Genomic DNA, 27,903 nt, shown 5'->3' with positions numbered 1-27,903 from the left:
GGCAGGTAGTGACAGGACAAGAGGGAATGGCTGTGAATTAACAGAGGAGAGATTTATGTTGGATATTGGGAGGAAGTTCTTTCCTGTGAGGGTGGCACGGGTGCCCAGAGCAGCTGTGGCTGCCCCTGGATCCCTGGCAGTGCCCAGGCCAGGCTGGACAGGGCTGGGAGCACCTGGGACAGTGGGAGGTGTCCCTGCCATGGCAGGGGTGGCACTGGATGGGTTTTAGGATTCCTTCCAGCCCAGACCATTCTGGGTTCTGTGATTCTCAGCCCAGTGTCCCAGTGCAGCCATGCCCAGGGCTCATCCCAGTGTCCAGTCTGTGACACCACGGTGTGACCTGGGAACCAGCGTGTGCCTCTGCCGGTGCACACGATGGTTCTCTCCCCAAAACTGAGAAGCGATAACCCCTCCTCAAAAATGCCCAGAAGACCCCTGTGACACAGGGTGGGTGGGCGGGTGGGCACTGCTGACCCCAGGCCTGCGTCCCCCCACTCCCCAGAGGGCCGTGTCCCCTCGCAGCTGCCGGCTCTGCCTCTCCAGATGGAAGCGCAGGGAAGCAGGAGCTGGAGCTGTGTGCCCAGAGCCTGGGCAGAGCTGCGCCGCCTCCAGCCTGCCTGGGAAGCAGGCACGGGGCCGTGGGGAAGCGGGGAATGAAGCAGGGCGATCCGGAGCCGGGAGCCCGGGGGAGCTGGGGCGGGAGGCGGCGGGGCCGCAATCAGCGCGCCCTGCCTGGGGAGCGCAACCAGCCCTGATTGCAGGGTGAGGAGCTGCTTAATTTCCGCATTCTTAATTTCTCAGCGCCTTCATAATTCTCTGTTTGCCTTTTTGGAGTAAATAACTAGTATTTCCATGTGAGTGCATGCAGATGAGGGCTGGGGAAGCACACGGCACCGTGTAAATCAGCCGCTTTCCCGTCTCACCGCGGCCCTCTCAGGAGCCCGAGTTGCAGAGGTAAGTGCGTTCTAGGGCTTGTTGGAAAGGTCGCATGAGTCATGGGCTCATCCATCCGGCTGAGGGATGTTCCAGGGAGCTGAGGAGACAGCGGAGAGGGCGAGGGCAGGGGGATAACTGCTGGGAATGGCGCAGGAGTGGCTTGTGGGTACGAGGGACGTTCAGGCTGAGGCAGCTCCTGCGCAGGGGATGAACACCGGGCTGCCGGGGCAGGGACAGCCCCGTGCCAGCGTGGGCAGGTGCTGTGCCCTCCCTGGGGCCGCTGTGTGCGTGTGTGCCCCCAGCCCCTTGTCCCGGTGCCAGCGGTGCCCGGTACCGGTGCAGCAGCTCGGGCACCGAGCAGACAGAGCTGCGGGGACCCAGGGACCGGAGCGGCCCCGTGCCGGGGGCTGGCGCGGGTGGGTGACTGTCCCTGGGGCGGCACTGCCACTTCCAGGGGATTTCCGTGTCCCGGGACAGTCCCGGGCCGGTCCCAGAGCCCCGGTGGTCCCCGGAGTGGTCTCGGTCCCCCAGTCCCCGCTCAGTCCCGGCACCCAGCGGCGGGATCCCCCTGCCCAGTCCGGGTTTGGTTGTCGGGTCCCTCTCTCGTTCCCCCGGGGCAGTCCCGACCCCAGCACCCGGGGTGGGCTTCCCGGGGCAGTCACGGTCGCGGTCCCCGCCCAGTCCCGGCACCCGGGCTGGGTTTCCCGTGCGGTCCCGTCCCCGGTGCCGTGGGAGCGGGCGGGGGGCGGTGTCCCGGCGGCGCAGCCCCCCGCGGGTCCCGCCCCCGCCGCCCCCCGCCGCTGCCTTGGCCGGGCGGCGCGGGGGAGGCGCCGGGAGAGGCGGCGGGAGCGCACGGCGGAGCCGCTCCGCCGGGCTGGGCTGCTGCGCTCCGCGCTCGGGCCATGCGAGCCGCGCTCCCCGGGGCCGGGCCGCCCCGCTCCGCGCCGCCGCGGGGGCCCGGCTCTCCGCCGCCCGCGGGGGCATGAGGCGGCGGGCGGCGGGCGGCGGCGCCGGCCCTTCCCCTGCGAGCCGCCGCCGGAGGATGAAGCAGCATGAGGATGTGTGACAGAGGCGTCCAGATGCTCGTCACCACGGTGGGAGCCTTCGCAGCCTTCAGCCTGATGACCATCGCCGTGGGCACCGACTACTGGCTCTACTCGCGCGGCGTGTGCAGGACTAAGTCCATGAGCGACAACGACACGAGCCGCAAGAACGAGGAGGTGATGACCCACTCGGGGCTCTGGAGGACGTGCTGCCTGGAAGGTACCGACCCCCGCGGCCCCCAAACTTCGGGGGAAGGGCTGCACCGCGGGACCCCCCTCCCCAGATCCGGGCCCCCGGCGGGCGAGCGGCGCATCCCTGGCCCCTCCGAGCACCCCCGGCCCTCCGAGCATCCCCCGGCCCGGCGGCCCCGCCGCTCCCGCCGCCGCCTCCCGCACCCCTCCCCGGGCTCTGGCGCCGAGCTGGAAGCTCGGGGGGCCGCTCGTGGCGGGGCGCGGGGCCGGGGGAGCGGGGCTGCGGCTCCCCCCGTGCCGGGCACCGGCGGCAGACGCGCCGTGTCCTCCCGGCCAGCTCCGGGCTGAGGGGCCACAGGTCCCTCTCCTGATCGGGAATGCGGGAGCGACAGGCCCGCGGCTGCTGCCCCTCTCCGAGGCTCGGCCGGCCCCGCGTCCCTGGCACGGGGGGAACGCACCGCGCCCGGCGCTTCCATCACCGAGCCCCGGCTCCAGCGCCAGCCCCTTCCCTGTGAGCGCACAGCCGGGCAGGGGGGCTGCTGCTGCCCCAGCGCTGCTGCTGCCCCAGCGCCGCTCGTCCCCGCGGCGGGGCCGCCCCAGCACGGCTGCCCCACGGCCGAGCTCTGCCCGCCCGGCCCCGCTGCTCCCCTCCCGCAGCAGCGCCTGCCTGGCCAGGCCCCAGCAGCTGCCGCCCTCCTGCAGCACAGGCCACAGTTCGGGGCAGTTTTGCCCCAGAGCTGCTGCTCGAGGCGTCTCTGAGCACCCACGGGCTGTGGTTAAAGATGAGCTCGAACAGAGCCAGGTGCCGGTACCTGCGCAGCGATACACGGCCGGCGGCATCGCCCTGGGCCCTAACTTTGGCAGTGAGGGCAGCAGCGGGTGCCCTGCGTGCTCAGGAGAACCTGCCCCGCTGCCCTGAGGGGCCCTGGCCGTGTCAGAGCGCCCCGGGCCCGGAGCGACCCCTCCAGCGCCGGGGGCAGGCGCTGAGCGGCTCCTCCACGTTGGAAAGTTCTCGGTGAGTCACGGATGCAGAAATACCCTGTCTGTTCCTGGTGCTCGGTCCTGAACCCGGTGAAGTCAGTCAGAGCTTGCTTATTGATTCAAGGAGGGTTTGGATCATGCTCTAATTCCATAATAAATAATTTGAGATAATCTGTCTCCCCTCTTGGGCTGAGGGAGCCAAGGAGGCAGCAGCCAGGGATGTGAAAGCTGGGATCACTGGCGGCATGAGTAATATCCAAAATTCTTTGGTTTGCTACATGTATTTTTTTTTCCGGCCAATGCTTTATGTTTCCCTCACTGTGATCAATCACTGCTTTGGAAGGAGCCAGAGAGGCCCCGCTGCCCTGGGAAAGGGTTTGGCAGTGCCATGGCAGAGCTCGGAGCTGGATGCCAGCCCTGCGCCCTGAGCCTGGGCACGGGGCTGGGAGCGGCAGGGCAGGGGCTCGCCGTGGGCTCAGCACTCCCTGTTCCACATCCTGCCCCGCGCTGGGGCTCTAGAGCTGCGGGAGTGGGAGTGGAGCCGTGCGGGGCTCGCCCGTACCCGCGGCACCCCCGGGCCTCGTGCGGGGCACGGGCTCCGTCACCCCTGTGCGGGTGGCAGCGGGGACAGGGACGGGGACAGGCAGGGTCCCGGCTGTGCTGGGAGACGTGCTGGGGCTGGGATGGTGCTGGGGTACGTGCTGGGGCCGCCTGTCACCTTCCCGAATCCTGCAGGGAAGGCGCCCCGCAGGCTGTGAACCAGCGCGGGGCTGGCAAGGGAAAACTTCCCCGAGCGAGCTGCTCAGGGCTCAGGAGCCGGGGCGGGGGAAGGAGCGTGCTGGGGCGGGGGCTGAGGGCCCCGCAGCCGGGGGAGGGCCGGGGGCAGAGCCCGGACCGGTTACACGCCGTGTGATTGCCGCTGCAGGGCCTCGCTGCTCTCCGTGCGCTCGGAGCGGGCACAGCGGCTCCATCCCCGGGCCGGGACCGCCTCTGTCGCAGGGGCCGCTTCTCCTGCGGGGCACAAATGCTTTTAGCACCGAGCAGAGCTGCCTGTCCCTCGGGAGCCGCCTCAGCCCTGGACTTTCCGCCGCCAGCGGGGGCTGGACGCGTGTGCCGGGCAGGAACAGCGCTGGAGCCGCCGCGGCTCGGCCCGACGGGAGCGGCGGCTCCGAGCGAGCATCCCCGGCGGCTCCGAGCGAGTATCCCCGGGTCTCTGAGCATTCCCGGGGCTCCGAGCGAGCATCCCCGGGTCTCTGAGCATTCCCGGGGCTCCGAGCATCTCCGGGGCCCCGAGCATTCCCGGGGCTCCGAGCATCCCCGGCGGCCCCGGCGCAGCGCCTGCGTGGGAGCCCCCACCACGTGAGCGTCACAAGCCCTTCGGCGAGAGCGGATAAATCCTGAATGGAGCCGCCGCAGACCCATGGAGAGCCACCCACGCTGGGAAACACAAATTAGCGCTTGACTCAATCGCTGGAGCCAGGCAGGTGTTCCCAGCCTGCTGGGCCGTGACAGTCTGCTCGGAATGGCAGCCTTTGGATCCTGGTTATTGCTTTGACAAGGTGTGGACGCTCGGCAGGTGTCCCCGCGTGTGTCCAGCTCAGGTGTGACCGCGCTGGTCCCTGTGTGTCCCCCGTGGCTGTCCCAGTGTCACTTGCTGTCCTGTGTGCCCGCTGTGTCGGTTCAGAAGGAAGGGGAGCTCATGGCAGAGAGCTGAAGTTGAGAAATAGCTGCTCAGGCTAGTGGTGTTTTCAAGAAAGTAACAGAACTTTGGTTTTCATCAAACTTAATTAAATTCAGCATCATTAAATGCAGCATCATTAAATGCAGGGAGGCTCCGTGTCCTCCCTGCTGCGTGGTGTAGATTGGGACTGGCTCCATGGCATCATGCGGATCTGAAACAGGCAGAAGGAGCAGGAGGATTTGGCCAAGGCTGCTCAAAATACCATATTTTAAGGCGATGTGGTACTTTTCCTTTCCTCCTTCATTTCCCTCATCAGAATAAAGTGCTCTGTCATTTCTGGAGGAGGCCAAGCGTTGCTCTGCCTGCCTCCCTCACAGAGGATGCTCAGCACCCTGCATTCCTCTGGGCTGGTTTGTGGGGTGTTTGGCAGGGGACACAGACATCTCATGTGCCAGAGCTGTCCTTCAGCTGGGCTGTCCCCCTTGGGCCCATCCTGGCCCCTCAGTGTCCCCCAGAGCAGCTCCAGCACAGCCTTTGCCAGCCAGCAGTTCCTCCCTGGGGAGCTTTCAGGGCTGGTCCTTTGGGATGATCCCATCGGGATTTACACAGAACGCTGCAGGTGCCACCAGCTGACCCCACAGCCCTCAGGACCCTCCCTGCCCAGTCCTTCCTGCACCTGACCTGCAGCTCAGTGCTGGTGCATGGTCACTCCTGGAGGCTGCACCCCAGGGTGATGAGACGTGTCCCTGGGCCAGGGGTTCCACTGGAGAGCCCAGGAGCTCCTCCAGCTTCACTTGAACATAAGAAATAATCTCTGGTACCTGTGTGTCCCGTGGGCTGTGTGTCCCTGTTCTGCCTGCTGTGAGTCTGGCAGCACGCTGAGGTCTCTGAGCCCCTCACAGGGACTCCCCAGAGGGGTGGGACCCTCAGCCCATCTGGTGGGACTGGGCAGCATCTCCAGCCCCAAACTGGAACCGGCTCTCCTGGTTCCTCACTCCCAGGCTGTATGGAGATGGCCATGGCTGAATGGGCCCAAGGTACCAAGCTGCCCAAATCTGCCTGGCCCACCTCCCTCATCCCTCAATATTCCCATCTCTCTTTTCTCTGCCATTTCCCTGGTTTACTCCCAATTATTTCATGTTTTATTCAATGCTCCCAATGAAGACGTTGCCATAGCTCAGCTCTGTCCTTGTAACAGGCAATCCTGTGCAGGAACATCCCTTGGATGGAGGGACTGTCTCTGGGAGCTCCCAGCCCAGGTAATAAAGCACTGTTGATTCTGCATAATGCAGGTCTTTAACTTTTTCAGGAGAGCCAAATCAAATACCCTGTGGAACTCTTAAATGTATTATGTTACTGATTTCCTTTATCAACTGAATCTATAACTATATCAGAAAAAATGTACGAAGTTTGATAAATCTGTTTTCCAGGAGGCTGTTTGACATTTGCCTCCTCCTCTGCTAAGCCATAGGCAATGCTGGGGACACAGCTCCTGCCACTGCCCATCGCATCCCTCCTGGCAGCAAACCAGCTTCTCCCTTCTTCCAGAAATTCAACAGAATGCCAAGGTTTATTAAAATCCATTTCAGATCCTCAGAAGCCTTCTCAGCCCATTCTCTGGATGCTCCTGGGAGGGAGTTCTCTGGTCCTCCCGTTCCATGTTTACACTTTGCAGTCGCTGCTCAGCATCCCCCAGCTCCTGCCAGAACCCGGGAGCCTGTTTGTCTCCAAGTGCAGAACAGAAGTATCTGATGAATAAATAAGCATGTGTCACTTCTGCTCCATGACTGACAGTTACCCTGTCATGATCCAGCCGTGGTTTACACGTCAGGAAAGCTCCTTCCAACACAATGACAGAACTCCTCCTTGTTGTGCCTTGACCTTTCAGCTGCAGATTTATTTTAACAGATCCCATCAGCTCCTCCCATCAGCCACTTGCGTGTGGCCTGCTACTTCCCATATCAGAGTCCCTGATTTTTAACTTTTTAATTTAATTCCCCCTTTCCAGCAGGGGTGTGAGGTGCAGGGAAGCTCCTGCCCTTGCTCCCGAGTTTCCATTTCCCTGTTGGTTCTGTCCTGGCTGGTTTTGGCTCCGCTGAGCTGAGCTGGGTCACAGTGAAGGCATTAAACTGGGCTGGGAGCCCTGCCCTGGCTGGGCACCAGCGCTTCCCCCGCCTCCAGCTCCTCTCAGCCCTCTGAGTGAGGCCAAGCAGAGAATTTCCCCAAGGTGACAGCAAGATTGTTTCTGTTAGAAAGTTATTATCTTTAATTTTTAAAAGCGCCAAGCAAATGTCCCTGAGATTGCAATCACCCGTGATGGAGCACTTTTTCTCACTACTCATTATGGGCAGGTATTTGAGGAGCTGCTCATCCTGTTCCCCTGTCTGGTCAGTGTCTGGGATAGATTCTCATCACCACCCCAACGTGGTGCCTGGTGCAGCTCGGTGCCAGCGCTGCTGATGGAGTGGAGGGGCTGCCAGGCCATGCGGACCATGCTGACCATGCTGACCATATTGACCACGCTGACCACACCAACCACACTGACCATGCTGACCATACTGACCATGCTGACCACGCTGACCACACTGACCATGCTGACCATACTGACCATACTGACCACGCTGACCACACGGACCATGCTGACCATGCTGACCACGCTGACCATGCTGACCACGCTGACCATGCTGACCACACCGACCACACTGACCATGCTGACCACACTGACCATGCTGACCATATTGATCACGCTGACCACACAGACCACGTTGACCATGCTCACCACACTGACTCTACTGACCATGCTGACCACGCTGACCACACCAACCACACTGACCATGCTGACCACACTGACCACACTGACTCTACTGACCATGCTGACCACGCTGACCACACCGACCACACTGACCATACTGACCACACTGACCACGCTGCCCAGCACCTCTGGCAGGGCTCCCCACAGTGCCCCAACCATGGCAGCTGTGGGGCAGGGGAGCACAGGTGGGGACTGCCAGCGAGGGATGGAGGGGATGGAGGGGCCAGGGCTGCTCTGTGCAGCCAGGCAGGTTTGGGGTGCTGGGAAGGGCTGTTTGCTCATTTGGCTCGTTTTTTCCTGAGGGCTGGGACGTGTTGAGTTTTCCTGTGTGATGGAAATACAGGATGTGATGGAGGCACCTCAGGAGAGGTGTGGGATGAAGGTGGAGAGGAAGTTATCTGTCTGAGATTACCTGGTGGGATTACCAGGCTGCAGTTTAACCCAGCCAGACTTTCCATCAGGACAGGCTGGAGCAGGGGCAGCCCAGCCCTGGCACTGCTGTCACACAGCACCAAACACGGGGCTCTGAGAGGGGTCACAAACAGCACCCAGGCACAGCCCTGGGTTAGGGAATCCCTGAGCCTCGCCCTGGTGGAGGATGTACTGGATAAAGTGAATTACTGTCCTCTAATAGAGATGGGAATGAGGCTGGCTGGACCCACAGGCTGCTCCAGCCCCATGTTCTGGTGGCACACGGCCAGATGCCACGAGTCATAAGAATCCTTCTCCTGGGCACAGAGGGACTGGTGCCCCTGCCAGCTGGCACCGTGGCTCCAGGGCTGCTTGGAGAGTGTCCGGGGAGGAGCTGTGCCTCAGCTCGCTGCCACCAGCTCCGCTTCGAGCACAGGGTGCAGAATTCACCCTTCCTGGGCTGCTGCGGTGTTTTCTGGGCACAAATCCTGACTCGTGGGGCGGGTTAAAGAGCCGGCTCCCTCGCTGCCTGCGAGCAGCACGTGATGAGTAAAATGCTGTGAACGGCTCAGAAACAGGCATTTTACTGCTGCATAGGCGTGGTGCAGAGCCTGTCATCTCCGGAGCTGTTCCGTGTAAGAGAGGTGCAAGGCAGAATTTGAATGAGGCTCAAGTGGGTTTTTTTCCCATGCAAGGTCACTGGCTCCACGCCGGCTGTAAATAATTAGGGCTGGCTGCCGAGGGCTGCGAGCCGGGCTCTGGGGGTCGGGCAGCTGTGCTGTGCCGTGCTGGGCTGTGCCGTGCCGTGCTGTGCTGGTCTGGGCTGGGCTGGGCTGGCCTGGGCTGTGCTGTGCCGTGCTGTGCTGTGCCATGCTGTGCTGTGGAGAGGGTGCCTCAGGAATGGATGCTGGGTCTCCGGGCTCCCAGCGAGGTGGGCACTGCCCAAGAGGTGCCAGCCATGACGTTTGCTGGAGCAGCCGGGGAGTGATGCCCGGCTCCGCTGCCAAGAGCTGCGTGGCCTTTGGTGAATCCCTTCTCTCAGCATGAGTTTTGCCTTTTGTGAGGTGAAGCCAGGTGGATTCGGCAGTGCCCGACTCCCGCGGCTCCGGGGAAGTGCCCCCGCTGGCCTGCAGGGTGATGCCATCCCGTGCCCCTGGCACAGCCCCGGGCACTGCTCAGGTGTGTGCACACCTGCCATGCTCTGCTCTCTGGGATGGGCTCAGGTGAGGCAGCCGAGCATTAATCTTGCTCAGTGCTCCTCGCCTCTCCTGCTTCCTGTTCACATGGATTTCACCATGGATTTTTAATGAACACACTGTGCACTTCATAACTACAGTAACCTCCTTTTTCGGGAAAATAAATAACGGCCTTCAATTGATATAAATGCACTAATCCGTAGGTATGGGGGATTCTGCCCGAGGGGTCCCACTTGGCAGGGGGCTCTCCCTGCCCCACCTGCTGCCAGGTGAGGAAGCAGCTGCCAGGCATCCACTGCCATTAACAGCAGCGCCGGCGGTGCGGGGCTGGGGCAGCCCAAGGGGAAGGTGTGACATGAATGCCTGCAGAGTGCCCGCAGGGAGCTGGGGAGGGTCCTGCCCGCTGCCCGCTCCCTTCCCAGAACGGTTCCAGCTTCCCAGCACCTCCAAGCCGCTTCAGCCCCTGGAGTGCCCCTGGGAAGGATTCCCCTGAAGGTGCTGGATGCATTGCGGCTCAGTGCTCGGTGCGGAGGGGCGGGGGTCTCTCCGGAGCGCTCCCAGCTGCCTTTGCTGTGGGGATGGGCTCCGCTCCCGAGGTTTGGGAAGCTTTCCTCGGGTCAGGAGCCGGGAGCTGCTTGCTCTGCTCAGTCCCACGGGGCTGTGAGGAGCCGCGGCTCGCTGGGGAGTGCAGCAGCTCCAGATAAGGGCTCTGATTAAGAAGACAGCGCTGTGATAAGGAATGACAGCGCCGGGTGACAGCGGGTGGCTGTCCCTGTCCCCGGGGTGTGTGTGCTGACAGCCCTGCGGCGGGAGAGGCTCCTGGGCTGTGCGGGGAGGGGCAGGGGCTGCATCCCGCCCCGGGACCTGTGGCACAGCCCTGGCAACACCCGGGGCTGCTGCGGAGTGTTCTCGTTGCACACTGCTGCCGCTTCCCAGCCTTCTCCTGCCACAGCTATGGAAGGGGCTGCGGGATGGACAGGCCAGGCCAGGGGATGCTGTGGGCTCGGAGCTGGCCTGAGCCTTTTGGTCCCTTCCAAACAATTCGGGGGTTCTGAGGTGCTGTGATCCCTTGTCCAGAGGAGAAGTGGGGGATCCTCTTGCAGCAGGCTCTTGGTCCCTTTTGGATGTGCCAGCACCCCTGGGCTTTGCTCAGCCCTGAGCATGGCAGGAATCCCTCACTCCCTGTGAGTGCTGAGCACACCAGGGTTGGCAGCAGGAGGGATGGTACCTGCTGAGCAGGGTGTGATGATTTTCTCAGATATTGCCTGTTTCTTATCTCCTGACACCACAATGAAGAGACAAATCTCGTGCTGCTGGGCAGCAGAGGGAGGCTGAGCTGTTCCTGTTCCAGGTCCCTGGGAATGGTGCTGTTTAATCACACGGTCCTGTGGCGATGCCAGGGTGGCAGGAGGGGCAGTGGGCAGGTTTGGGAGCAGGTCAGTCCCTGGTGCCATCCTGTCACCCTCCCTGGGGCTCTGTGTTTGCTGTTTGCCAAGTGGGGTGTGCTGAAGGAGGAGAATTGAGGTGGACAGGAGTCCCGGGGTGAGGGACAAGGGAGGGTGTGACCCCCCCAGCCTTTCTGAGGACACTGGGATCTCATGGGGACACTGGGCACTCATGGAGATGTTGGCACTGGTCATACATCCTGTGGGATTGTAGTGAGCAGTGACAAAGGTGGTGTTTGAGGGTGACATTTGCGTTCCTGTCTCTCAAATGATCACATTTCCAATTTCACCGGTGTTTTGGTCATTGTCCCCTAGTTATACCTTTAATCTCAGTTTGTGCCTGGAGTCACAAGGGGAGGGGAGAGCACCCCAGAGAGACTGCCAACAAGCAATAGTCCTTTTGAGGTGTGCCTGATGTAACTAACTAAAATCAGCCTTGGCTTGTGCTGCAAGCAGCTCGTGTCCTGAACTTCCCTGCTGCCAGAGATGGCACCTCCATCCCCCTGGAGAGGCCGGGCTCCCTCCTGACACGGAGCAGGAACCCTGCAGGCCAGGCCGGTGATGCTCAGCCGGGTGTTAAACGCCGGCTCCCCGCAGCCGTGTGTGACACCTCAGCATCCCCAGTGCCTCACACAGCGCCATCACCGAGCGCTGCGAGGGGCCGCGCCTTCCCGGGCCGCTGCCCGGCTGGGACAGGTCGCTGTCACCCTCCGAGGCACGCCGTGACCTGCGGAAGCCGCCAGCCCGGCTGTGTCCGGCCAGCGGGGACACTCACTGCTGCCGGGATGCTCGGCATCCGTGCCAGGGCCTCCATCTGCCTGAGCAGCCTGGCTCGGCACATCGCGGTGCCGCAGCTGTGCCACGGGCCGGGCCGGGCCGGGCTGGGCTGGGCTGGGCTGGCACCGCTCCAGCTGGGCACGGGCTGGAGCCTTGCCCGCCCCTCTACTCCGGGGGCTGCCAGCCTCTCGCGGCTCCTTCTCCCGTGCTGGGAGAATCTCCTGTGGCTCCTCAGCACATTCCAGCCAAGGAAGAACGTGTTCTTTGTGCATCAGTCTCTGGCCTCCTCTCCAGCGAGAGAGGCTGGAGGATCAGAGCGATCGCGCCTTGCATGGGAAGCAGCGGAGCTGCGGCGGGGTGTGAGAGCTCAGCCGGGGCTGCCGCTTCTGTCCCCCGGCTGCGGGAGAGGGGCGCCGGGGCTGGGGAGGCGTGTTGGAAACAGCTGCGTCTGGTGACATCGGAGACACCCTGTCTATTGCCCGGGCTGCCCCAATTAACTCTCTCCCTGAGCCTGCAGCAGCTCCGGGAGCCCAGCCCGTGCCCGCAGCCGGTGCCACCGGCGGAGCTGCGGTCCCTGCCCGCAGCCGGGCCCGTGTGGCTGCTGCCAGCCCCGCTCAGCGTGGCCGAGGTGCGAGACAGCAGCGCCTCCTCCTCCTCATCCTCCGAGCCCCGTCTGCCCGCACCGCGCTCGGCCCGGCCCTGCGGACCCGGCGTGGGGACTGCGGGGACGGGATGGCCCCTGTGCCCTCTGCAGGGTGCGGGAGCTGCGGGACATCGGCCGTGAGGGAGCTGCTGTCCCTGGGCTCTCCGGGAGCTCCCGGCCATCCCGCACCGGTGCCGTGTGTGGCACCGTCCGTGCCGCTCCCTGAGGGGCTCAGGAACTGCTCAGGGCACACCAGCTCAGACACTCTTTAGAAATCTCTTGCCACGTCAGTTTGAGCAGATCTCCCTTTAGGGATGAGGGGAAGTCTCCCCCAAGGCAGAGAAGCAGAACGCCCCAGGCAGGCAGGCAGGAGCGGCCCGGGGGGGCCCAGCCCCGCTGGCGGGCGGGCCGGGTGTGACAGCAGCGGCACCTCCCGCGCAGAGCCTGTGCCAGGGCTGTGAAATCCCCGGCTCCAGCTGAGCACCCAGAGCGAGCAGATGCTCGTGATCTGCATCTCCGCAGTGCTGCCCTACCCGTCTGTAAATTGGGGAGAACAGAGCTGTGGAACTGTGGAATGGTTTGGGTTGGAAGGGACCTTCAAGGTATTCAGTGCCACCCCTACCATGGGCAGAGACACCTGCCACCATCCCAGGGTGCTGCAAACCCACCCAGCCTGGCCTTGGGCACTGCCAGGGATCCAGGGGCAGCCACAGCTGCTCTGGGCACCTGTGCCAGGGCCTGCCCACCCTGTATCTAATCGAAGCCTCTCCTCTGTCTGTGGGAAACCATTCTCCCTTGTCCTGTCATTCCCTGCCCTTGTCCACAGTCCTTCTCCAGCTCTCCTCAGGGCTGCTCTCCATCCATCCATCCATCCATCCATCCATCCATCCATCCATCCATCCATCCATCCACCCACCCACCCACCCATTGTCCTTCCAGCCCGTAGCCCCAGCTGCTGGAGCATCACCCCAGAGCAGGTGGGTGCCCTCAGGGGTAACCAGGAGCTGCTGGGCTGCACCTGGGACGGAGCCATCAAAGGCTGCTGCAGGCACAGCCCTCCCTGCAGGGATGTGTGCTGCGGGCTGAGGGCAGTGCCACGGACCCTGGGCACGGTCCAGAGCTGAAAACTGGGCAGTACAGCCACAGAGACAGCCCCAGGTAAGTGCCAGGGTCCGGTGGGACTCCCTCTGTCCCTGTTCTGATGGCAGAGCAGCACCTGGGATGGGCTCTCAGTGATTCAGAGCAGAAGAGCAGGATGGAAAGCCGTGGGGGAGAGCTGAAGCTCTCTGCTGCCACCGTCTCGGGGCCTTCACGTCTTTCTCCTCTTCCCTCAGAGTTCTCATTGGCTCCTGAAGGGCAGAGCCTTAGGGAGCTGGGCTTGTTTGGGGTTTGCAATGGCAGGGCCAGGCAGACTTGGGGCTGTTTAAAAGCTCAGATGTTTTCTAGCAAAGCATTTTGTGCTTTGAGGTTTGGGAAGCTGGGGAAGGTGGGGCTGTTTAATGGCCAGGTGATGGTGTGAGTGGCTCAGGGACTAGGAGCAGCCTGCCCAGCTCTGACCTGAGTGGAGCAGCTCTGTAGCCAGAAGTAGGGCCCTGCTCCCTGGGCTGGAGGGTGCAGTGAGGGCAGGGACACCACAGCCTCAGACAGAGGAGTCCCTGAGGCAGGGCAGTGTTTCAGGGCCCTGCACTGTTTTGGGGGCCCTGGAGTGTATCATGCAGTGTCTCAGGGCCCTGCAGTGTATCCTGCAGTGCTTCAGGGCCCTGCAGTGTGTCATGCAGTGTTTCAGGGCCCTGCAGTGTATCCTGCAGTGTCTCAGGGCCCTGCAGTGTATCATGCAGTGTTTCAGGGGCCTGCAGTGTATCATGCAGTGTCTCAGGGCCCTGCAGTGTATCCTGCAGTGTTTCAGGGCCCTGCAGTGTATCCTGCAGCGTTTCAGGGCCCTGCAGTGTGTCATGCCGTGTCTCAGGGGCCTGGAGTGTGTCATGCAGTGTTTCAGGGGCCTGCAGTGGATCATGCCATGTTTCAGGGCCCCTGCAGTGAATCATGCAGTGTTTCAGGGGCCTGCAGTGGATCATGCAGTGTCTCAGGGCCCTGCAGTGGATCATGCAGTGTCTCAGGGGCCTGCAGTGGATCATGCTGTGTTTCAGGGCCCTGCAGTGTGTCATGCCGTGTTTCCGGGCCCTGCAGCGTGTCATGCCGTGTTTCAGGGGCCTGGAGTGTATCATGCAGTGTTTCAGGGCCCTGCAGTGTATCATGCAGTGTCTCAGGGCCCCTGCAGTGTATCATGCAGTGTTTCAGGGCCCTGCAGTGTATCATGCAGTGTCTCAGGGTCCTGCAGTGTATCATGCAGTGTCTCAGGGCCCCTGCAGTGTATCATGCAGTGTTTCAGGGGTCTGGAGCAGCTGGCTGCCATGCGCTGGGGGATTTTGGTGCTGTGAAATCCCAAAGTACTGTATGAGGGATGAGATACACCCTCCCTACCCAGGCAGGGGCCTGCTGCCAGTGCAGTAGTGCCAAGGTGTTCCCAAACAGGGCAGGGGTAGTGTGGAATGCCCTGGGAGTGGCTCTGGGCCTCTGGGCAGCTCAGAAGGGCAGCTGTTGTTTCATGGATGGGGAAGACGAGGGCGGCGTCGCTCACTAGTTCACCAGCAAAGTTCTCTCCTGATGCTCCGTCTGCAGGAGAGTTCCTCCTTGTTCTCCAAAAAAAGCCAGGAGTGAAACGATGGTGCTACTCCTGAATATGGCTTTCCCCATCTGGGGCGTTGGAGCCGCTCCCCGGGGCTGCTTCCCTCCCGCAGATGGTGAGGAGGCGGCGCTGCCTCCGGCACCCGGAGCTAAATCCGGCCGGGCTGGCGGCGCTCGGAGCGGCGGGGCCGGGCCGGACCCGCACCGCGGCCGGGGAGCCGGAGGGGAGCGGGGAACCGGGGCTGCCATCCCTCCCTCCCGCACAGCACAGTGCCCACTGCATTCCCCGGAATAAATGGGCTGTGATGGATCGAGGCCCTTTTAACACATCAGCTGAAGACTTCAAATATTTATACCGGGAAGATGTGACACAAGTATGGATATATTTTAGAAAAGGCAGGTGCTGGAGTGGCAGTCGTGTATTTGAACTTCAAATACTTGCCTTCAAATCTATGCTATAAAAGAGGAAGAACATGATAAATTTAATATCGCTTTTTCAGGGAAAACAACCTGCCGAGCCTCCTCCCTGGCTAAATGTGCTTTAAAGATTGACTGTGCAGCTGTAATAACTATTGATGAACTGTAAACATGAAAAGATCTCCCTGCTCCCGGCCTGTCAGGAGCATTAGGGTGGAAATGCTCTGTGCTCCGCTCTGGCATGACTCACCGAGGCCTCGGCAAATGTGTTTATTTGTAAAGATCCTTATTTCAGAAATAGTGACCTTTTTAATGCCTCGTGCAGCGAGCTCAGAAATTCCAAATTGCCTTTTGGCGACTGCCTCGTCTCGCTGCAGCTCTGACAGTGCTTTTCATGGACATTTACATATTTTTAGCCTGGATATTCTGCACTGTGGGGCTCCTTTGCAGAATGATTTGCTTTTTGCAGCCCTGGGCCTGCAGTGCTGTGCTGAGGGCATGGAGGGGCTCACTGCCCACCAGACTCCTCTGGCACCTCCTGAGCTCTGCCCTTGGCCCTCTCTTTATGGGATGCAGTTAGTAACAGCCTCCTTCAAACACAGACCATAGTGTTGATCACAGATTTAAGCAGCTGCTTCACCTTGAAACAGGAATACTGAGGGTGGCAGGCCCTGGCACAGGTGCCCAGAGCAGCTGTGGCTGCCCCTGGATCCCTGGAATGTTCCAGGCCAGGCTGGACAGGGCTTGGAGCAGCCTGGGACAGTGGAAAGCGTCCTTGCCATGGCAGGGGTGGCACTGGATGGGCTTTGAGGTCCCTTCTAGCCCAGGCCACTCCGGAATCCTGTGATGATTCCATGAATAAATCTGTTTTTCCAGGCTGCTGCACACCAGCACACCAGGATGCCCCTGCTGGCCCCCACGCTGACACAGTCACCTGCTGGGCTCTGTGTCACTGTCACTGCCCCTGCTGTTGGCTGCACCAAAGCCAGTGTGACCAGCGGCTATGTCACTCTGTGCCAGTGGCTGTCCCCTTGTCCTGAGTCCCTGCTTGTACCAGATGCCAGCCCCAGCCCCAGTGCAGCAGCAGGGCTGCAGGGTGGGCAGAGCAGCCTCCCTTCCCTTCCCTTCCCTTCCCTTCCCTTCCCTTCCCTTCCCTTCCCTTCCCTTCCCTTCCCTTCCCTTCCCTTCCCTTCCCTTCCCTTCCCTTCCCTTCCCTTCCCTTCCCTTCCCTTCCCTTCCCTTCCCTTCCCTTCCCTTCCCGCACTCCCCAGGGCTGGCATTGCATCCTCCCGGCCCTGGATGAGGGTGTGCTGTGTGCAAATGCCATGATCAGTTATTTAACATTTCTGGGGCCTGTGACTAAGGCTGCTGCTGCGTTGTTTGGTGGCGGGCGGTGGCACTGCTCCTTTCTGTGCTGCTGCTCATCCAATGCACTGGGGAAGGACGTTCTGGTGCTTTTCCGTTGCTTCTTCCAGCCTTTATCGGTGCTCTACAATTCCAAGTTGCTGATTTATATTCAGAGTTATGAATATCTCCTTTCTTCTCTTTGTTGGGCCTGTTTTTATTTTTATAGCTGTTTGCTTATTAGCCAGGCAGTTTCTAAACCAATGCAAGCTCCCGTCATGGTGATGAGTTTTCGGGCAAAACGCTCTTAAATCATTCTCTGTACACAGTTGTGCTTTTATGCTCAAATCCATTCTCCTAAGTGATTTGGCTTATAATTGTTTTCTGCTCTGTGAATTGACCTCTCAAAGCACCAGGAGTCTGTGCTGGTGCCTCGGACTTGCCTCTGTGTGCCCATAAGGAGCATCATCAAGCCATGATTGCTTGGACTTGAGCAGCAACTAGTTTTTAATTCTGTGATCCATTCCCCTTCAGCTGTCAACACGGAGTCGAAAATAGCACTCCCCTGTGCTGGATGCCACGCTTCACAGCTATGAAATTGTCATTTATAGGTTTTTAGAAATTCAGAGGACATTTTAATACCGGTGAAGTGAAACCTCCAGCTCCCCATCATAATGCAGCTTCTCTCCTCCCTGGTATAAATAGGTGCTTAAGCAGCCTGGGCATGATCCGGCCTGTGCTCGGGGTGAGAGCAGACACCCGAGCACCCACAGCCACAGATTCTCCTTGGCTGGATTCCGGCAGCTTGTTTCACCAGAGGATTCCAGGTTTTACACTCTCGACTCTTGGTTTTCCCCCTGGTCCCATCTGGGCAGGTTTTGTCCCCAGTGTTCTGGACATGAAACTCGTGGGTCAAACTCACTCCTACAAATGAGTGTGTCTGGATCTGTCTGTTAATTATCCAGCTGGGTAATGGGATCATGGAATGGTTTGGGTTGGAAGAGACCCTAAAGACCAGGCACTTATGCCAGGGTTGAGCTGGGAGCTTCTTCCAGCTCTTGGAGGGGTGGAAAGGGGAGGAGGGGGATGAGCCCAAAACCCCTTTCCTAAATGGGCACGGAGCCCCCACCCTGCAGGACAGAGCCCCTTCCCCACACCCTGCTGGACAAGGATGTGGGATCCAGGAACCTCCCAGAGCTGAGCTGGCCACCCCTGCTCCCTTCAGCCAGAGAGGAGGCTGGAAGGTAACAAACCCTTCCCAGGGGCTCATCAGTTAACCCAAGGAAATCTAAAATGTTCATTAAAGAGGAAGAGCAGGATCCTGGAGGGTCAGGGGAGGTCCTGGTGCCCCAGGCTCTGGGCTGCTCAGCTGGGCCAGGCCTCCTGCCCTGCCCCATCTCCTACCATCCATGTCTCCAAGCAGGCAAACAAACCAAAGATCATTATTTTTTTTATATAATTGCCAGAATTGTATTAATTTAAACAGATAAACTCAATCAGTGAAGCTCATTAATTTCTAGCACACGGCTTATTTACGCCAATTCCGGCTGCTCCAGCGCTCATTGCGCTCTCATAGGAATGTCAATTACCTTTTAAAATAAAAATCAATGTTTATCCACTGTTAAAGATAAAACATGAAATGATTTCCTTAGACATGCTGATGAGTGCTCTCCTCCCCAGCATGATCCAAGCGCTCCTGGCGTTGGCAGCTGCTGCCCATTGCCACGTGCCATGGAGGGGACAGCAGAGAAAGGGCACCCAGAGCCCCTGCACCTTCCTGCCCCATCCCTGCATCCTCCCAGGAGCCTGGTGTTTTCCTGCCATGACCTCCAGCAATGTGGAAGGACAGAGGGAGGAAGGCTGGGAGGATGCAGGGAGGAAGGAAGCTCAGGAGAGCGTGGGGGGAGCCCCTGGAAGCAGCTCCAGAGTGTTACCTGATTACTTTTCTAATGAGGAAAAATGAGAAAACCCTCAGAGCAAAGGGCTGGAAATTACCCATCAGCTGCAAACTTTTTTTTCCTCCTCTATTATTCAGAATTGTTTTGCTTTTCTGAACTGCCTTGTGTAGGTTGCACCAACCCCACAGATTCCAGAATGGGAGATGATGAGTCACTGTCAAAATGTAGATTTTTTTTTCCCCCTTTTTTCCCGTTTAACACCGCTGAGGGAGTGAAGTCCCTGTGCCACGCGCCGATCGCTGGCACCGCGCGGGCTGGCGCTGGCAGGAGCTCCCGGCCCACCCGAGGTGTGAGTGAGTGCCAAGCTGTGCTCGCCGTGTCCCCCTGGGGATGCCCATCCCGGGCATCTCCTGCTCCCCACGCTCCCCAGCCCTGGGGGCGCTGGGCTCTGTCCCCTCTGTCCCCAGGTGTGCTCAGGTGTGTGCTCACACCGGGCTCTGCTCGGCCACCGCAGCCACCCCTGCTGCCTCCTCGCTCCTGCTCTCCTTCCATCTGACTTGGGTTTTTTCCACTGGTGGGGTTTTTTTTAATATATAAAGCCAGGGAAAAGTGTCCTTCGGAACAGGCGTATCTGTGTAGGTGCCTCTGCTCAGGCACAAGCCACCACCGCAGCGAGGGGGAGAGGGTGTGAAAGGCAGACGGAGCCGCCGGGGGAGCTGCTGTGGGGCTGCTGGCCGCCGGGATGTGCTGCGGGACAGCTCAGCCCTGCCGAGGGGGAGGAGGAGGAGGAGGATTCCTCCCACTGCCAGGTGTTGAGGGGCCCAGCACCCATCCCGGCACCAGCAGGGCTGCGGGCTCTCGGGTTCTGCCTTCACTCGGCCGCTCTCCTGGGCTCGGGGCCAGCAGGTGCAGGAACGGTCTGGGGAGTCACAGAGCTGGTGGGATGGCAGGGACAGCTCCCCTGGCTCCCCAGGGCTTCCCTGGCCTGCTGGAGAGCAGCCCTTGTCCTCAACTCCAGGGGATTTACTCAGCGCTGCGGATCAGGGTCTGTAGCCACCCCACCACCCTTCTCTGCTGCTCCTCTAAGCTGCTGTGTGCCTTTGAACTCAGGCTGTGTTGAAAATGTGGTGATGCAGGAGGCAAACAATGTTCTGGGGGGTGGCTGAGACTCCCCACAGCCATCCCAGGGCCGCAGGAGCTGCTCGGTGGCACCCACTGAGCCCTGTGCTGTGGGCACTGGCTGCTGGCCGTGGCTAGCACAGACCCAGAACCCGGAGCTCTGCAATCTCACACCAGGGACCTTGTGCAAAGAGCCCCAGGATGCCTTGCAGAGCCTGGAGCTGGGGAAGGGAAGGAATATGGATGAATTTCTCTCCATCTCTCCAAGCATCTGGGAGGTGGGTGGGAGGTAAAAAAAGATGAGCCCTGAAGTTTTAATTCCTCGGAGATATTTAGGTATCTTGCTCTTGTTACTCAGGGAGTGCAGAGCCTGAGCATCTCTGGGATTGTGCAGCAGGCTCCTTCCTACCCCAGCACTCCCCAGCTCAGCTCCGACCTCTGGTTCTCCAAAATATTAATTTTCAGGGAACTTAGACCATAATGACCCGCCATTCCCTCAGATGGATTCGGTGTAACACAGTGCCTTCAGAAGGCCATTACTGGAAACCACAACTTGGGAGATAACTCACTTGGATTTATCAGCAGGAGCAGAGAGCTGAGGGCTGGAATGTGACCTTGACTCCTGGCTGAGCCACCACGAGGGGAGCGAGGAATTTTGTTCTCATTTGAGAGTGGTTTCAGCTCATCCTCCTCAGCCTGAGTCTTCTTTGCACACCCCAGTAGCACCCAGAATGGTCCCTGGAAAAACGGTTCCACCAGATGAAAAGTAATGAGATTTTAACACCATAACTGGAGCTCTTTAGCCTCCCGGCTCGTCGGGCTGGGATCGATATTCTCGGCTGTATTTCCACCACCGCAACCGCCTTTCCCTCACAGCCCCTCCCCGTCCCCCCAGCCCTCCCTGGGGGAAGGGGCTCCGAGAGGAAAACAACCTGAGATCAAATCAATTAATTGCCTCTGCATGCGCCGATAAGGGCGGGGCGGGAACTCGGCGGTACCGGGGAGCAGGGAGAGCACAAAGCCTGTTCGGGGTCGGGGGGCACAAGCCCTGTCGGGGCTGGGGGAGCGCGGGCCGTGCCCGGGGGGCACAGACCCTGCCCGAGGGAAGGGAAAGGGAAGGGAAGGCTGCCCGCACAAACCCGCCGCTGCTGAGTGTGCCGAACGAGCTCATCGCTGCCAAACGAAACCCCGTGTCACCCACCCCGAGGCAGGGCTCTCTGCAGAGCCTGGGCCGCCGGGCAGGGACAAGGACAGGGACAGCCTGCAGGAGCCCTGCTGTCCCATTGCTGGGAGAGACAAAAAGCCCTGGGAGGTCTCCCAGCTGGAGGGGATTCCCTGGATTGAGGTGAGACCGTCACACGGAGAGTTTGGGCTGCTGTTGGGTGAGGCTGCGGCAGCCGCAGCTCCCAGGGCAGGATTCCCTCCCTGGGGAGCCCCTTGGAGGTCAGAGGGGATTTTTGGGATTGCAGCCTTGTTGTGGTGTGTGCTCGGAGGCTGGAGTTGTGTGTCAGGTGGCTCGGCATTGCCATGACGACGAGCATCAGTTGGTGAACAGAGGGAGTAAAGGAGACAAATGTCAGAGTGTGAGTGGATGCTGTGGGGCCGGGGCTGCCCCTGCCCCGGGCAGCCAGGGGTGCTGCTCTGCCCGTGCCTGCTCCATCCATCCCTCACTGCTGCAGCCCCGCTCTGGCACTGCCTGGCGGCTGCAGAGCAGAGGGACCCGTGGGGCAGAGCCGTGGGGCTCTGGGTACTGGGACAGGGTGGGTGGAACCCAGAGCTGCGAGGAGGAGGAGGATGAGGAGGCTGGGGGCTGTGCCGTGAGCTGGTGTCCTCACCGTGCCCAGTGCATCCCCTTCTCCCACAGTTCCCAAAGCAACGGCAGCAGGCGATTCTCCCTCCTTTGCTGTGTCTCCCTCTGGATGACAGCCTGCCTCCCCCAGAGCTTCATCTCCAGCCTCTGACTGATGCCTGTCGTGCTGCTCAGCTCCCCCAGCACAGCCTGGAGCGTGCAGGACCCCCTGAGGGCTGGCTGGTGCTGTCTGGAGCCCTGGTCCCTGGTGCCATGGCAGAGGGCACAGAGCCTGCATGACCTGAGCACGTGCCCACAGCCAGGATGCTGGGGGCGCTGCCCTTCTTGTGGGGACATGCTGCAGCTCCTGCCACCCCTCCCTGCCCCTGGCTGCTCCAGGGCAGTCCCACGCTGGGCCTCAGTGCCCATATAGGGCATGAAGGCCCCTGGGCTGCTGCCCATCCTGGCCAGCAGGGTCTGAGCATTCCCTGCCTTGTGTCTCCCCAGGAACCTTCCGAGGAGTGTGCAAGAAAATCGACCACTTCCCCGAGGATGCAGACTACGAGCAAGACACGGCCGAGTACCTGCTCCGTGAGTGCTCCCCTGTGCACACATCCCCCGGGCCCTGCAGGGCCCCCTCCCTGTGCCCCGGTGTCACCCAGCAGGGTCGCAGCCCCCAGGGCTCCCCGTGCAGCCTCAGGGACCCTCTGGGCTCCCTGAGCCTGGCACTGCTATGCCTCAGTGCCACGCCTCAGTGCCACATGCTCCTGGCACACTGGGCTGGCACTCACTCTCCCCACAGCCAGTCCCAGCAGTGGCTGCACAGCCTGAGTGCCCTGGGGTCCCTACAGGGGACTGGGACCCTGAGGTGCAGCCCCACAGGGACCCCTGTCCCTGTCCCTGCTGGTGTCCCTGCTCCCTGAGCCTCCATCCAGGCTGGGCTCGCTGGGAGCACAAGGAGCAGCTCCAGGTGCTCTGCCCTGGCAGCCAAGCACAGGGACACAGAGGGAGCTGAACTGGCACATTTCCCGGCAAAGGTGGCTCCTCCTGTCCCAGGGGCCAGCCAAGCTCCAGGGCAGGACCCCAGGACTTCCCACAGCATCCCAGAATGGCCCAGCTTGGAAGGGACCTTAAAGCCCAGCCCAATCCACTTCCCTACATGGATCAGCTTCCAAAGTGACAGTAGAGAATAATGAATGCAGCAGATCACTACCTGCTGCACCAAAAATACACTGTGCCTTGGCTTGGGCTCTCATCCCTCAGATAGGGCCGTTATTAAAGCAGAGAAATACAGAGAAGCTCCATTAAAATTCCACTCCTGGGGGCTTTAAAATAGACTTTTTACTTTAAATGTGAGAGGGGGTGGGAGAACTTCAACACTAATCTACTAAAACTGCAAAGCCATTTCATTAAACTCACTCTCCTCTCCACTGGGTGAGCAGAGATGTGGAAATTTGAGAGTTCAGAGCAACAGCTGGGTGAGCAGCAGCTGGGTCAGCTGGGGCTGAGCACGATGCCATGGGCACAGGGCCCTTCTTCCAGAACTCCTTCCAGCCCCAGCAGCTCAGGGGGTGCCCAGGGCTGCTGCACGCCCCTGCTGCCTCTGTTGCTGTCTGGGAATGCAGAGCCTGGGCTGAGCCCTCAGCAGTCTGGCACACACGTGTGGCTCTGCATGCCAGGGTGTCATTTGTGTCACAGTGCCTGGCACCTGCTCATGCTGAGGGAACAGTGTCCCTTGGCTGCAGGGCCACCCTCACCCAGCCTTGGGACTGGCCATGCCTTCCACTGACAGAGGGGGAATCCAGGTGAGGTGTGCAGAAGGAATCCTTCCCTGAGAGGTGGGCAGGCCCTGGCACAGGTGCCCAGAGCAGCTGAGGCTGCCCCTGGATCCCTGGCAGTGCCCAAGGCCAGGTTGGACAGGGCTTGGATCAAGCTGGGATAGTGGATCTGCCATGGCAGGGGTGGCACTGGATGGTGTGAGGGTCCCTTCCAACTCAACCCACTGCAGAGGTCCATGACAAGCAGAGGTCCATGACAAGCAGAGGATGCCTAGTGAGGACCAGGGCTGTGTCTCCCCATCCATCCTGGCAGCACAAGGGCTGCCCTCACACAGACCCTTCCCTGGTGCAGGTTCAGGGGGTGCTGAGGGCTGATGCTGCCCCTGTCCCTGTCCCACAGGTGCAGTGAGAGCATCCAGCATCTTCCCCATCCTCAGCGTGGGGCTGCTGTTCTTCGGGGGCCTGTGCGTGGCCGCCAGCGAGTTCTACAAGAGCAAACACAACGTCATCCTCAGCGCTGGCATCTTCTTCGTCTCTGCAGGTAGGAGCTGCCCAGGGGCCCCTCCAGCCTGGGGGACATTGGGGGGACACAGGGATGGGGTGTGGGTCCTCCCAGGCTGTCAGCACTGAGAGATTCTGAGGTTTGAGAGCTGTTCCAGCCCTGTGGAAAATCCCCACAGAAGGGAAAGGTTGTCAGGGGTCTCTGGCCATGGTCCCTGTGCCCGACAGGGCTTCAAGTGCCCTCTGCCCTGCCTCGAGCAGAGCCCATGGCGGGGCACAGCCCCGGAGGGGCTCCCCAAGTGCAGCCATCCCCTGGGGCCACCAGACCCTGGGACAGGACTGGGGCTCTGCCCTCCATCCTGGACAGTCAGTGGGCACTGTGCCAGCAGCAGCACCAGGCAGAAGGGCTGCCACATGGAAACCACTCTCTGGAGAGGCTGTTCCTGCTGGATTACTCATTTCTCTGTGCTGTTCCCCACCGCTTCCCCTGATTATCGCGTGACAATGTCTTTGTCTCAAGGAACCGCTCTATTTTGTGTTTTTCTTCTCCCCACAAAAAGACAAATGATTCTTCCTCCTTGGCTGGCAGGAGCTGCTGATGCAGATGAGAAAACAGCAGAGAGAACATAATTGATTCATTAAGTAAATCTGGGAATGCACCAGCCTCTCCCCAGCCTGCAGCACAGCCCTGCTGGCTGCTGGTGGGGCACAGGCTGCCCCTGCCCCAGACAAAGCCTCAGGACTCCACCAGAAATGGAAAGAGGCAGAGCCATTCCAGCTTCCCTGTGCTCCCGGGGCCATGGTGACCTGGCTTCATGCTGGGGGGATCCCCCTGTACCCCTCAGGCTGGCTCTGCCACTGCATGACACCAGCCAGGCTCCTGCATTGCCTGCTCTGCAAAGCAGAGCACAACCAGCTCCTGAAATGTCCCTTTTCTAGAAAAAACAGTGATTATTCCTTCTTCCTGGGAATATACAGGGACAAGGGAATGTGTAAGGGAACATAAAGGTGTCCTGGGAGACCAGTAGAGGTCTGCAAGGGGGTTTGGTCCCAGTGTGCTGGCAGAGGGTTGGTGCCCCATGGGGACACATTCCCCCCATCCACTCCTGCCGCTCAGGTGAGCGCCTGCCCTGCTTGTCTCCCCCGCAGGTCTCAGCAACATCATTGGGATCATAGTGTACATCTCGGCCAACGCGGGGGACCCGGGGCAGAGCGACTCCAAGAAGAGCTACTCCTACGGCTGGTCCTTCTACTTCGGGGCGCTGTCGTTCATCATCGCCGAGATGGTGGGGGTGATCGCCGTGCACATGTACATCGAGAAGCACCGCCAGATCCGCGCCAGGTCGCACTCGGAGCTGCTCAAGAGGTCGGCCTTCACCCGCCTGCCGCCCTACAGGTACCGCTTCCGCCGGCGGTCCAGCTCCCGCTCCACCGAGCCCCGCTCCCGGGACATGTCGCCCATCAGCAAAGGGTTCAGCACCATCCCCTCCACCGACATCTCCATGTTCACCCTCTCCAGGGATCCCTCCAAGGTCACCATGGGGACGCTGCTCAACTCGGAGCGGGACCACGGTTTTTTACAGGTCCACAACTCCATCCCCAAAGAGTTCAAGGAGTCTTTGCACAACAACCCGGCCAACAGACGAACCACGCCGGTCTGAGGCGGGCTGGGCCGTGGGCAGGCTGCATGGCATCACCCTCGTGACGGTGTAACCTGTGAAACCCCGTTTTTAAGGACAAACCCGGAGGCTCCCTGTGCCCCTGCCCGTGGGGCTGGTTTTTCACTCCTGAAATGCCACTGGCCGGGCCGCGGCACCTGCAGTGGGAGCGGGACCCCCGAGGGGAGGGGACGGGGCCGCGCTGGGACCCCGGCCCTGGTGTCCCACAGACTGAGCGGGCTCCAGCCCCCGGGACAGCGGCTTCCCGAGGTCTCCATCGTTCGTGTGATCATAACCGCAGTGTTCCCATAGCTGTGTGTCCATGGAAATGCTGGCGATAGCCCTGTCCGTGAGAACCCTTACCCGGTATTACCTTTCGGTGGAATCGCCTGGAAGGCCGCAGCTGGAAGCACTGAGCTAGTGCCGGAGCGATGCTTGTGTTCCGAACCCCCTTCCCTGTCGTGCTGGATGGAGTGCTCGGGCTGGGTTCCTCTATGGCGTTTCGTGCATGCATTAAATAGCTTGGAATTCAATTTTGTCATGTCGGGTTGGAAGAAACATCCTTTTGCAATTTTCTGTGGTCTCGAAAGGGCTTATTTCCTTCCCTCCCTTCCCTTCCTTCCCTCCCATGAAAGGACTCAGGAGCAGAATTACTCCAGTGACTGGTAGCAAGTATCCAGCGTTTAATTCACCTCTAATGTTGCAAGCAAACGAATTACTTCCCTGCAGTTGGTACACACGCAGTCAGAGATGACTGGCTGGGCACAGCCGAGGGGCAACGCGCGACCGTGGTGCTGCGGGAGCGGCTGCAGCCGCGCGCGGATGGGGTGTGATTCCCGAATGGCTGGGAGATCCATGAGAAAAACAATAAAATTGTCCAGTTTGGCAAGTTCCTTGGCTGAGTAGGTCACAGTGACCCTGCAGAGGCACCGAGGGCAGCGCAGCGTGGCCGGCAGGGAGGAGGGAGGCCAGGCTGGGCTGCAGGGAGCGCGTGAGCAGACAGAGGTTCGGCTCTAAACTCTCCCGCTGGAGCAGAGCTCGTCTAAGCGCAGGCAGTTTGGAAGCAGTTTGTCCACGGTGATGTGTCACTTAATTGAAATCTTATTTAACCTTCTGGCAGAAGTGGCAGAGTCCCACAAGGTCCCCGGGGCTGCTCTGGGGCCAGCAGGGCTCTCATTCACTCCTCTCGCAGAAGGGCAACATCTGGTGTGCAGTGTGTGAGCCTGAACAGCCTCGCCCTGGCTCTGCTGCCCCAAGAGTGCACATCCCAATCCTTACTGGGAGAAATGGACAGGCCGCTGGGAAACCCGGCTCAGGAGCTCTGCTGGAGTGAAATCCTCCTGGGAGCTCCACAAACAGCCCCAGCCAGGGTGGCACTCCCTTCACAGAACCACAGAATGCTTTGGGGTGGAATGGACCTTAAAGCTCAAATGATTCCATGGGCAGGGACAGCTTCCATTATCCCAGCCTGGCCTTGGGCACTGCCAGGGGTCCAGGGGCACCCACAGCTGCTCTGGGCACCCTGTGCCAGGGCGTGCCCACCCTCACAGGGAGAATTTCAATTCCTTCGCCCTTATTTGCTACTGTGGCAAAGGGGGTTGTTCGAGAAGGCTGATTCAGATGCTAATTAAGCCTCTTAATTGCCGTAGTTGCTGATTGCGTGTGTTAAAAACAGTCAAAGGAGAGTTGCACCCCCATCTTAGGGCAATATTTAAAAGCAAAGCAGTGAAAGGGCTGGCAGCGCTGAACACGGGGTAGAATGGAGTGGAATAATGTAGATGGAAGGAACCTACAATGAGCATCTCCAGCTTCCCGAGTAATTGTTTTTGATCGTGGCTGACCAAAAGCTAAAGCAGGGCCTTAAGGGCAGAGCCCAAATCCCTTTCCAGCCGCTCCAGGCAGGCTCTGGGCACCCGGGGGGCGCAGAAAGGCTGCGGAGCCGCAGTGCCGGACCGGCTGTTTGTGCGCATGGAGGCAGAGCGGGCAGTGATTGAAGGTGTTTACTGCCACGTGTAATATCTTCCCTTTGTGCCGATGTCTTTCCCCTGGAAGAGAAAATCGATACCCAGGCTAAATCTGGAGGCTTCAATATTTCTCAGAGAAGTGCAAATCAATATGGATTTCTTAACAAGTTTAATTTCAATACCTGAAAGTGCACATTCTGCCCATTTCCTGACCTTTGCAATCCCCGGGAGAAGAGGATTAAAAAGATTTGTTCAAATTCAACGAATTGAATCAGCAAATGCCCCATTAGCTTGTTTTCTTTCCGCCAGACCTTGATAAACAGTATGATAGCCCATCGTCTACGCGCGGCTGCCAGCGCCGCTCCGACACCAGGCACGGCATGTCCTGGTCACCTCCACGGCGGGCAGGACAGCCCAGGTGGTGGCACAGGGGCCGGTGTCACACGGAGAGGCACCCGCTCCCCCTCCCCGGCTGCCAGCGGACCCACATCCATCCCCCGTGAGCCCGATCCTGCCGCGCTGCCGAGCCCGCTGATTTATGGTGCTGCAGTGCTCTATATTTATCTACAATGGCTTTGTGCAGCGTTAGATCATCGTGGGAGCCCGGTAAACACCGCGGGGCGTGCGGGGCTT

The 27,903-nt window shown here is 60.3% G+C and overlaps 1 protein-coding gene across 1 annotated transcript; it reads left to right on the top strand.

The window, feature by feature from the left end:
• Window positions 1–1,680: 1,680 nt before the first annotated feature.
• Window positions 1,681–26,195, top strand: CACNG3 (calcium voltage-gated channel auxiliary subunit gamma 3). The gene is made up of 4 exons (XM_074552951.1): window positions 1,681–2,199; window positions 21,877–21,960; window positions 23,548–23,688; window positions 24,798–26,195. Exons 1-4 carry the CDS (start codon window positions 1,989–1,991, stop codon window positions 25,307–25,309), a joined length of 948 nt encoding a protein of 315 aa, XP_074409052.1. The 5' UTR covers window positions 1,681–1,988; the 3' UTR covers window positions 25,310–26,195.
• Window positions 26,196–27,903: the final 1,708 nt, after the last annotated feature.

This window comes from Zonotrichia albicollis, chromosome 16 (genome assembly GCF_047830755.1).
Source record: "Zonotrichia albicollis isolate bZonAlb1 chromosome 16, bZonAlb1.hap1, whole genome shotgun sequence".
Taxonomy (NCBI): domain Eukaryota; kingdom Metazoa; phylum Chordata; class Aves; order Passeriformes; family Passerellidae; genus Zonotrichia; species Zonotrichia albicollis.
This window is presented reverse-complemented; position numbering and strand designations above follow the sequence as displayed.

Bases quoted from the DNA above. Each gene is read 5' to 3' on its own strand.
- CACNG3 (XM_074552951.1), top strand. From the start codon at position 1,989: ATGAGGATGTGTGACAGAGGCGTCCAGATGCTCGTCACCACGGTGGGA. The intron at 2,200-21,876 runs GTACCGACCCCC...GTGTCTCCCCAG, and splicing joins GAGGACGTGCTGCCTGGAAG to GAACCTTCCGAGGAGTGTGC. The intron at 21,961-23,547 runs GTGAGTGCTCCC...CCTGTCCCACAG, and splicing joins CACGGCCGAGTACCTGCTCC to GTGCAGTGAGAGCATCCAGC.